The sequence below is a fragment of the Meriones unguiculatus genome, chromosome 14 (assembly GCF_030254825.1).
Source record: "Meriones unguiculatus strain TT.TT164.6M chromosome 14, Bangor_MerUng_6.1, whole genome shotgun sequence".
Classification (NCBI taxonomy): domain Eukaryota; kingdom Metazoa; phylum Chordata; class Mammalia; order Rodentia; family Muridae; genus Meriones; species Meriones unguiculatus.
In genome coordinates this window covers 12,014,031-12,025,372 of record NC_083361.1, presented here as the reverse complement: position 1 = coordinate 12,025,372, position 11,342 = coordinate 12,014,031, and the positions used below count along the sequence as shown (strand labels likewise).

At 37.9% G+C, this 11,342-nt stretch overlaps 1 protein-coding gene across 1 annotated transcript; it reads left to right on the top strand.

Moving 5' to 3' along the window:
• Nucleotides 1-9,253: 9,253 nt before the first annotated feature.
• Nucleotides 9,254-10,285, top strand: LOC110563836 (formyl peptide receptor-related sequence 3). The gene has a single exon (XM_021661045.1). The coding sequence runs from the start codon at nt 9,254-9,256 to the stop codon at nt 10,283-10,285; it is 1,032 nt and encodes a 343-aa protein (XP_021516720.1).
• Nucleotides 10,286-11,342: the final 1,057 nt, after the last annotated feature.

Sequence of the window (11,342 nt, the reverse complement as noted above, 5' to 3'; positions counted from 1 at the left end):
GGAGATGTGGTACAAAAACCCACCCTTATCTGAATCACTCGTGGCATATTTTGACTGCTTTGAGAGAAAAAATACATTTTCTTCAATGCTGGTATATTGACCATACTCCAGGGAAGTTTACATGCACAAGAGTATTTGTTCAACAAATCATGATTGAAAGGGTGAGATGGAGAGATGGAGAGGGAAAGAAAGAGTGAAAGGGAGGGAGAGAGAGTGAGAGAATGTACATGCATGAGAGAGAGGAGAGAAAGAGAGGCAGAGGCAGTAGATCAGAAAGACAGAGAGCATGAGGTTGGTGGTGAGACCTAAGAGAAGTTAGTGAAGAGGCTGAATATGATTGAAATCATTGCATACAATTTTGAAATTAATGAAATCTGTTTTTAAATACAAAGGAATAAGGTTTACAAAAAGCTTTCCTGAGAATGAAAGTAGGATAGTGATCTGAGGAAAGAGCACCAAAGCATCAAAATAGTCAGTATATAATTATTTATATCTGTCAGCTCCCTCCAGTTTCCTTCCTAGAGCTTTCTTTGTGCACACACTCTCTTCATTAGGCATATAGAATGTATAATGATGGCAGTTTTACAGTTGTTACTGTGCATATGAAGAAGCAAACACTTAGCATCCAAATTAACTGCTGGACTTAACCGGTCTCCTAAACTGAAATCAGAAGAAAAGTCTCTTTCTTACCCTGCTCTGCCATTATATTTCTGCGTGTGAGATGTCTCACCCAGGAGATAGTTTAAGGTAAGGAGAGAAAGAGCATATATGCATATCAAAATTTTTTTGACTGGGTGCTATTTTATTTGTACAATGGTCTCATTGCTTGTTAAAGATACATTCAAATGTCTTATCTCAGTTCAATTTTGGTAGATCATATATTTCTAGAAAGTCATCCGTTTCTCTTTTTTCTCTTTTTTTCTTAACAGTTTATTCATTATATATCCTGATTGAAGCCCCTCTTTCAACTCCCCTCAGTTCCACCCTCCCTCTCTCTTCCCCTTATTCCTTTCCCCTAGTCCATTGAAATGGGGAATTCTCCACTATTGCCATCTTCCCATAGCTTGTTAAGTTTCATCAGGACTGCTTGGATCCTCTTCCTCCTTGGCCTGGCAAGGCTGCATCACCAGGGGCAAGTGATCAAAGAGCAGTCAACTGAGTTCATGATAGAGGCATCCCTTGATCCCCTCATTCAGGGATCCACATGGAGACTGAGCTGCCAATCAGTCACATCTAAGTATGTCAAACTTTAAAGTCATATTGTCAAAAAATTAACATGCGTTATCTCATTAAAATCCTGTATCAAGTGCATGGTGAAATGATAATTTGTCTACATAAGTTTAGACAAATATTCAGCAAAGATATTAAAATCATTTCTGATGGGTGTAAGGTGATATCTCAGGGTCGTTTTGATTTGCATTTCCCTGATGGCTAATGAGGATGAGCATTTATTTCTTTAAGTGTTTTTCTGCCATTCGATATTCCTCTGTCGAGAATTCTCTGTTTAGCTCTGTTCCCCATTTTTTAATTGGATTACTTGGATTGCTGCTTTTCAGCTTCTTTAGTTCTTTGTATATACTGGATATTAGTCCTCTGTCAGATAAAGGGTTAGTGAAGATTCTTTCCCAATCTGTAGGCAGTCGTTTTGTTTTGATGACAGTATCCTTTGCTTTACAGAAACTTTTCAGTTTCATGAGGTCCCATTTATTGATTGTTGCTCTTAGAGCCTGTGCTGTTGGTGTTCTGTTTAGGAAATTGTCTCCTGTGCCAATGAGTTCTAGGCTGTTCCCCACTTTTTTTGTATATCTGGGCACAGGGTCTTTTCTGAGACTGACATTCAACCAAGGACCATGTATGGATATAACCTAGAACCTCCACTCAGATGTAGCCTGTGGTAGCTCAGTAACCAATTGGTTTCCCAAAGTGAGGGAAACAGGGACTATTTCTAACAGGAACTCAATGACTGGCTCTTTGGTCTCCCCACCCCCGAAGGGAGGAGCAGTCCTGTTAGGCCACAGAGGAGGGCTTTGCAGCCAGTCCTAGAGATACCTGATAAAACAGGATCAGATGAATGGGGAGGAGGTCCCCCCTATCAGTGGACTTGGAAAGGGGCACGGTGGAGATGAGGGAGGGAGGGAGGGACTGGGAGGGAATGAGGGATCGGGACACGGCTGGGATACAGAGTTAATAAAATGTAACTGATAAAAAAATAAAAAATAAAAAAAAATTAAAAAAAATCATTTCTGATTTTATAGGAGGATCTCACTATGTAAAGTAGACATGATTTGTCTGGAGATTTCTATGTAGTTGTAGCTAGTCTTAAACTTATTTTTATTCTTTTTAAAGCTGGTGTTTTCTTTTAATAGTAAAATCTTAGCAAACTTTTTCCTCCAAAACAGTTAGGAGGCGATCCATCAAGATATCAGAGATGTGCCTTTTATGTGAGGCAATTTACATAGTGATAAACAATAAAATTCAGTCCTGTGAAGTGGGTCTGATTATGAAGTGTTCAAATGGGGATGTTTAAGTCAAAGGTAAAACAATAAAGAATTACATCAATATTTTTCACAGTAATTATTAATATTGGATGAGAAGTGATACATATTATATGAAGAAGTATCTTTACTCAAACAGTTATAAGCAATTCAATTTAAACTTTCTAGAGTACAATCCTCCTCAGATATTTAATCTAAAAATTGCATTGAGGATATCATAGAATTGTAATACTTACATATATTTCTAGGTAAAAATTATTGCACAGAACACTCAAGGACATAAGCAAGGAATGTAGGTAAACCAATAAATAAATGATTTTTCAATCTTGAATAAGTATAGGTTAATTTACTGTGAGGATTCTGGTGTTAATTTTTATACTCAGAACTATAATAAAGACTCGTTAGAAGAAATGTTAAGATTATAATTGCTGCAAAGATAATGAGATGCAGCTCTTCCTGTGTTGTCTATCTAAACCAGGCACATACAGTTGAATAGGCCAAAGAAAATCAGGAGGACAAAGTGTGAATGTTACCTAAATGATGATATGATGACACAAATCCAATGTTAGAACATATAAATAAAAGACATTTAACCATTACTAACTGCTACCCACAGACTCAAGCTAAGAGAAGATTGGTACAAGCTAAATATACTCTCATTTTCTCCCAGAGCTGTTAGATGGTAAGTCATGAATGAACAGCTAAATTGAAAAAAAAAAAAAAAGAGGGCATTATTTCTATGTAGAATAATAGTGTGAGAGCATAGGATGTGACCCCGTAAAGCTTCATTAGCACAGACATAGCCCTGGGTTTGATCCCTTGGATTGCATAAATGGTGTGTATTGCAGGACTTTCTTGGATATGCCAGTAGTTTAAAAAATGACATTGAGATTTCTATATAGTTTGAAGTTTAGGCCTTTTGCTGGGGCAGTTTCCCAGCTAACATCTAGACTTAACCTGACTATTCTGTCACTACCACATGGCACATGGCTAGCTCTTTACCTTCCTGCTCAGCTCCAGTCCATGGTTGCTCCCTTCAAGGTCCTGACCAATTCTCCTGTGTCAGCTTGCATTACCCTGCGTCACTCTGTCTGCATGGACATTCTACCCTTCTACTTACTGCCCCAGCTAGTGGCCATCAACTCTTTATTCCAACCAATCAGCAGCTTAGTCTTAAAGTTACAAAAGATTCTACATGTGCTTCCCAAGTGCTAGGATTACAGATGTCTTTACTCTTGTCTCTCCTCCTCCTTCCCTCCTCTTGCCCCTACTCTTTTGTTTGTTTTATACTGTTATTTCAGACAACGTTTTATGTAGAAATGGTTGCCCTCAAAGTTGGCAAGGAAAACACTGAAATTTTGATATTCCTGCCTTTGCTTTTCCAGCTCTAAGATTACACTCTTGTCACCCCATGCATGTTTTTTTATGCAGTGCTGAGAATCAAATACAGGGATCAACTTGTCCAGGGCCAGAACTCTTGCAGCAGAGTTATTAATAGAATCCCCTGATTTCTTCTTTAAATCACTTACTTCAATTGGATAGTCAAAAGCCATGTGTGTGTCTTATATTACTACTGAACCTCAACACTCTACCTGCAACAAGCTCTTCTTCAGAATTTTCAGGTTACAGTTATGTGCCACCCCACCTGGGTCTATGCTCTGCAGAGCCACTGTAGGTATCAAGTGAACTACGGCGACAGACATCAGCAGCTCACTTCAGAGTTTCTTCTGCCTCCAGTCTGCTGAGTATAACCTTGCCAAATTTTGCCTGCCTCCAGGAAAAAGTCTCTCACGTGTGCATATCAAAAGCTTTGGACCGTCTTCTGGACAGCAATCAGCCTATTCTCCTGGGGTAAGTGGCCTGGTTCTAATGGTTTCAGCAAAATAAAAATGTTCCAAAAATGAGAAATAGAAAATATAACTGAAAGCAGGAAGCAAAAAAAAAAAAAAAACTAGCAACCATAAGATTTACAGTGACATCAACACTAAATTATTACCATATGTTTTTAAAACACTTGGGGAATGAGAAAGTATACTTCTAGAAACTCAGATCCTGAACACATTCTTCTACTTCTTTGACAGGGTTTAGAGGTCCAGCCGTATAGATATCAGTGATGAAGAGATTTCAGTGCTCAAAAACTTTTTCCACATGCATTAGGCTGGAGTTGAACTATTTGGAAGAGTATTTAAAGTAATAATTAAAGCTAAAGGGGATCCTAAAGTAATGTCCTCATGAAGTATATTCTGTATTAAACAGTGAAAATCAGAGCTGTAAATGAGAGGCATAGGAACCAGAGATCCAGAGAGGGGAAGCCAAATGTGAAGAGTTGATAGAGTCAGAGGGAATAAATCATTAGCCACTCAGGCATGGTAACCTAAATCAGTCCTATGATAATCTAAACTTCTACCAGTTCAACTTCATGGTGATTTCTAAAAGATGCATTTTAGAATCTTCTCAAGAGCCAGAAGACATATGCAAATGAATGTATACCAAACTCACAATGAAGTTTTCTAGTAAAATTTAAATATCAAAGTGCATCATTTTGCATAGAGAATGGCCTAAATGCCAATAAAACACAATTCTAAGAGAATCCATAGAGAATAATTGCTGATGAGGTTAGGAAGTGCTTTCAAGTCTGTTCTTCATGGTAATGGCAGATGAGAATGCTTGTGTGTTCAAAGATCACCATCACCCTTACTAAAGGACAGGCAAGCTTCTTTATTTGCTGCAAAATAGGCTGTGGTTATCATACCAACACCTGTGAAAATTCACAGAGGAGGACATGAGTATGGAAAAATTCATATACTGAAACAAAGAAGAAAAGTGTTCCAAGTGGGCTTTTGTTCTAGGTGGCCCAGTCTCCAACATAGAAAAAACAGAGAAATGGTATTTGACTGTGCTGAGTGACGAGAATCCTTCATGTTAAACCAATCCTTTGATCTCTGTGAGTTCAAGGCCAGTCTGGCCTACAAAGTCCTGGCCATTCTTGGCCAGGACAGCCAAGGCTACAGAAAGAAACCTTGACTCAAAAAACCAACCAACCAAGCAAACAAACAAACAACCAATCAACAAACAATAATCCTTCAGTTCTATTCGTAAATTAAAAGGCTTTTGTAAACAAAGAAGGCTCCCAGTAAAGACATGGGCCAGGTTGTTTATTCTAGTGATTGGACAAGTCTTTTAACTGGGAATGAGAATTTTCCATAAAAGTGAGATAGTAAATACTTCACATAGGTTGACTGCTAAGTTCAGATCTCAGTTTAATAATAATATGAGTATATCTACAATATATAACTAAGGGTGTGTGGTACTGTGCCAATATATCTTCCTTTACGAGCATAGAAACTGGATTACAAAACCCTTTATAACTCAAAACTTATTTTGCTTTGTTTCCTTCAATCAGTAAAATAAAAAATAAAAACAATTCTTGACTCATAGGCTGTATTATCAGCCAATTCACTTGTGATTTCAGACTCATACATTTTACCGATTTTTGTTTGAATAAAACAGGCAGAAAAACTGATGCAGAACCTACAGAATGGACTTTACTTCAATGAATAATACATACATATTAGGGACAGAAAATGTTTTTCAATATATATTTAATGTTTTTTACTTTTATATGTATGGATCCTTTTCTGTATATTTGTCTAGGCACCAGATGTGTGCTTCTTTTCAACAGAAGCCAGAAGGTGATGTAAGAACTTAATTTACAGATGGTTTTAGGCACAATTTTGTTATGAGTATTGAACATGAGTGTTCTACAGGAGCAATCAGTACACTTAAGTATTGAGCTTTTTCTTCAGACAATAGAAAACATTCTTATCTCCTGTCTGGCTATCTCTTTTGGGTATATGTTTCCATAGCTTGTGTTTCCACCACACTTTACTCATCTAATCTCTATTTTCATCTCAGGCCTATTTTTGATCTCCAGGCAAATCTTTTCCTTACTTGTTTCTTCAGTCCTACCTTTAGCATTCTTGCACATTACATTTTTTTTCACAATTCTATGTTGAAGTTTCTTTCATTTTCACAGTACCTCTAAATAAATACTCAGTAATGACTCAGAAACACAATATTTATAGTTATAATTAAAGCTATGTGGAATCCTAAAAGTGGAGTGCCAATGAAGTATGTATTGTGTCTTTCTGAAAAATAAACACCCATGCTTTTTAAACGCACAGGGACAATCTTATGTGGACTCGGGGAATATATAGCCACATATCAGTTGGGTAAAAAAGTTCTAGAAGAAAATAATACCTTTCTCTTGGGCTTCCAGTATCTAGAACTGGCACAAGATCAATGTCAATGGCTATGATGTAAAATATCAGTTGATTCCTCTTTGCATGCTAACCTTAACAAACTAATCTACTTGGCTTTTCTTCAGGGATTCCTACATTCCTGCAGAGCACAAATCAGATGAACTACCACAAAGTTTTGAAAAGCATGATAATATGTTGAGTATGTTCATTGGTATTGTGTGACAATTTAGCTGGGTATGTGTAACATAAATATTTACTTAGTCTCACCATGAACCAAAGAAAAACCAAAGTAATGATCATATAAAAGTTTAGCTTGCTCAACCAATGAGTTTTTTGGGATTACTTACAGTAGAATGAATGATAAGTAACCTTTAGTGAGAGATGACTCAAAGGCAGATTCATTACTGAAAAATATGCCACAACATGTGTGATGACTCATAAAAGCTGTATCTTTGCATGACTTGCATGCAGACAAATCGGCAGGTCAGACAGACTCTGCTAGACAATTCTGTATCATCTCTTTTCCTGGTAATTATTTTCCATTTCCAGAAACTTGGAGTGATCCTCTGAGTCTTGTTAGCTTCAGGGCCTCTTTAGACTTGTGTATTGTTTGCTTTGTAATCAACATGAGCTTCCCCATTCTTTCCTGGTGGTGATGTTTTAATTTAGAAGGCTTCATGGTTTGGAAGTATGTAGTACACACAAAGTAATAAAAGAAAACATATAAAATAAAAAAAAACAAAGAAATAAATCTAAAATATACCTGCTTGTTGCTATAGAACCCACACTTGGCACTAATGATATGTCAAGCTTTCTCAACACAAGAGAGTGGTACAGTGATGCATTGATTGAAATGGGTGTGTCAGTTTCAGATGTAACCTATAACTTGCACAAAGTCAGGTACTCCATTAAATATAAAACAAACTTTTAAAAATGATGAAAAAGGGCCAAGCCTTATGGCACATAACATTTAATCCCACACTCGGGGAGACAGGGCCAGGCAGACCTCTATGAGTTTGAGGCTAGCATTCTCTACAAAAGTGAGTCCAGGACTACCAAGGCTACACAGAGAAACCCTATCTTGAAAAACAAACAAACAAGGTAGAAAAGCAATCCCAGAAGTTCTTTGATGGCATCTATCTATATTGCTTTTATCCAGAATTGAGCCATGTGGCCAGTATGGTGGTACATGCCTTAATGCCAGTATTTGGAAGGCAGAGGAAGGTGGATCTCTGTAATGTTGAGGCCAGTCTGGTCTACAGAGTAAGTCCAGGATAGCCAGGGTTCTGTTACATAAAGAAACCCTGTCTAGAAAAAAAAAGTGAACCACATGTAAATGGCTGTTTTAAAACATTATGAAGCAGAAATGATTCCACTTTCCAGACTGATGAGTATTTATATTCAGAATATGCAGAAAAACCATTTCTAATAGACAAATCTCTGGCTTGCTTAGCACAGAGGACCAGTTAAACCAGTGTGCACAAGCATCAACATACATTCACACAAACACAAAGAAAAATACAAACATGTACTCATAAAGAAAGAATATATGCCATACTGTGACTTCAAAAAGATAACACGAACCTCACCATTGTGAAGGTAACATGCACCTTATAATCTTCATAAAAAATCCTCCTTGAGAGGACTTTGCAGCCAGTCCTGAAAATACCTGATAAAACAGGGTCAGATGAAGGGGGAGGAGATCCTTCCCAGTCAGTGGACTTGAAAGGGGGCAGGGAGGAGATGAGGGAGGAAGGGTGGGATTGGGAGGAAATGAGGGAGCAGGATACAACTGGGATACAGAGTTAATAAAATGTGACTAATAATAAAAATAAAAAATAAATCCTCCTTGAAACTCACAATATGGAAAGTAGCAGAATCACTGGATTGACCAAAATTAAAAGGATTTTATGGTGTTCACTTAGTAGTGTCTTATTGTGACAGAGTGCTCCTAGAAGGATGATCATTTGAAAGAGGAAATCAACAGACAAAGAATACCACAAGAGTGTTAACAGTATTACAGCTAGAATTTAAAAAGGCAACATCTACAACCTTTGGTAAACATATTCTAATGCCCCATATCTACTCCTTATCTTGTGTTTGAAAATAAACTTCATCTTAAAATGTCTGCATTCTTCCTTTGAGAACAAAGAACTGATGGAAAGCCTTGATCAAGGGGCAACCTAATCAATCCACTGCTCTCCTCCCCATGGTAAACTCATGCCTACCCATATTCTGCTTCCTACCCACCCTCAGTTCAATACCAGTGCTGCAATACCAGAGCTTATGTTCCCTTTCATAATCAGTTGGAAAAGTAGTAATATTTTTGATAACGTATAGAACTATGTAATCCATGAAACATTAAACAGAAAGGCAGGTTTACTCTACTACCTTTTGAATAGAGACCCTGTTATGAAAGGTGTTATGAAAGGTGGTACAGTGGAGCCACATCTGAGAAACAAACATTGTTGAAATATTTCAGGTGCTGAAAAAAAAATGGAAGCCAACTCCTCCTTCCCTCTGAATGGATCAGAAGTGGTACTCTATGATTCGACCACCTCCAGAGTTCTATGGATCCTCTCAGTGGTAGTCCTCTCCATAACTTTCATCCTTGGTGTGCTAGGTAATGGGCTGGTGATTTGGGTGGCTGGATTTCGCATGGTACACACTGTGACCACCATGTGCTATCTGAACCTGGCTTTGGGTGACTTCTCTTTCATGGCTACTCTACCACTCCACATCACCTCGATGGTCATGAGAGGAAAGTGGCTTTTTGGCTTGTTTCTTTGCAAATTTGTTCACATCATTGTACACATAAACCTTTTTGTAAGTGTGTTCCTGATCACTCTAATTGCCATGGACCGCTGTATATGTGTCCTTCACCCAGTATGGGCTCAGAATCACAGAACTGTGAGTCTGGCCAGGAAAGTGATTGTTGGAGCTTGGATTCTTGCTCTGCTGCTCACCTTGCCAAATTTTCTCTTCTTGACTACAGTGAGAGATGCAAGAGGAGATGTGCACTGTATAACTAACTTTGAATCCTGGGTTGCAAACCCAGAGGAGCGATTAAAAGTGTCCAATACTGTGAACACAGCTGTAGGAATCATCAGTTTTATTATCGGCTTCAGCATGCCCATGTCCTTCATTGCCATCTGCTATGGACTCATGGCTGCCCAGATCTGCAGAATAGGCTTTGTGAATTCCAGCCGTCCCTTACATGTCCTCACTGCTGTAGCTGTTTCCTTCTTTGTCTGTTGGTTCCCTTTTCAATTGATTATTCTTTTAGGCAATATCTGGAACAAGGAGACACCAAACAGTATTCACATTTTGTTAAACCCAGCAAGCACACTGGCCTCCTTCAACAGCTGCCTTAACCCAATACTTTATGTCTTTCTTGGTCAGGAATTCAGAAAGAAACTGATCCACTCCCTGTCTGCCAGTCTGGAAAGGGCCCTTAGGGAAGACTCAGTCCTGAGCAATGGCAAAGGCAACAACTTGTCTTCATGTCCTGCAGACTCAGAGCTATAGGAAATGGCAAGAGTGAGGCCATGGGAAAGCTTTCTGTACCACCCTAGTCTCTCAAACTACCACTCCTCCTACCTTACATGATATTTTTGAGTATCAATATAGAAAAATACTTTTTGTTCTCTGATTTGGAATAAATAAATAAAAACCAAAATTAATATCGCTGTTCTTTTTTGAGAAAATTTCAACTGAGCCCATAGCCTGAGCTAAGACTAACATAATAAAACAGTTCAAGAAATATGTATGCTTGAAAGACTCATACATGATAGTATATATTGGTACTATATAGTCTTTTATTAAGAAATAGTATATATTCTTTTATTAAGAAATAAATCTTTGATTGCCATGTGGTACAGGCCTGAAATCCTGGCATTTTAGACACTAAGAAAGGAGGTCTGTGTCAAGGCCAGCTTACACAGAGAGTTTGAGAAGTCAAACCATCCTGGGCCACGTGAGACCAACTCTCACATGAACAAAGAGTTCTGACCTGAAAAAGAAAATCATTATACCATTGCTAGGAAATGGGTAAAATTGTTGATGAACATAGTGTTAATAAAGTCATTATCAGAAGGAAACATATCTCTTCTTCTTCTTCTCCTATTTGTGAACTCCTAGATTTTATGTTGATTAATAAATTTTTGTACATTTGTGTTTGTGTATACCAGTGTGAAATGGTGTGTGAGATATCCAAGTACATTTAAACTACCTCAGTGATCAAAGAGGCATGACAGGGACATGGAGATGAAAAACAAGTGAGAGAATGTATTATGGCTAATTCTGGTTGCCAACTATGCACAATTTAAATTTATCTGGGAGAAGAGTTTTTAGAGGAAACTTTCTAGATATATTTGGACCATGGATGTTTCTGTGCATTATTGTCTTGATTGCATCGGTTGAGGTGGGAAAAATTCTGTGTTGTGGGTGGTACCAGTCCTTAGGCAAGGGATGTATCATGAAATATATAGCATTTGCAATATCCTGAGTCCACAATGCATACTTTACAATGAGTTTGTCATTGTGTGTAGGGGAAATGTGACTAGCTACTTTGAGTTTCTGATGC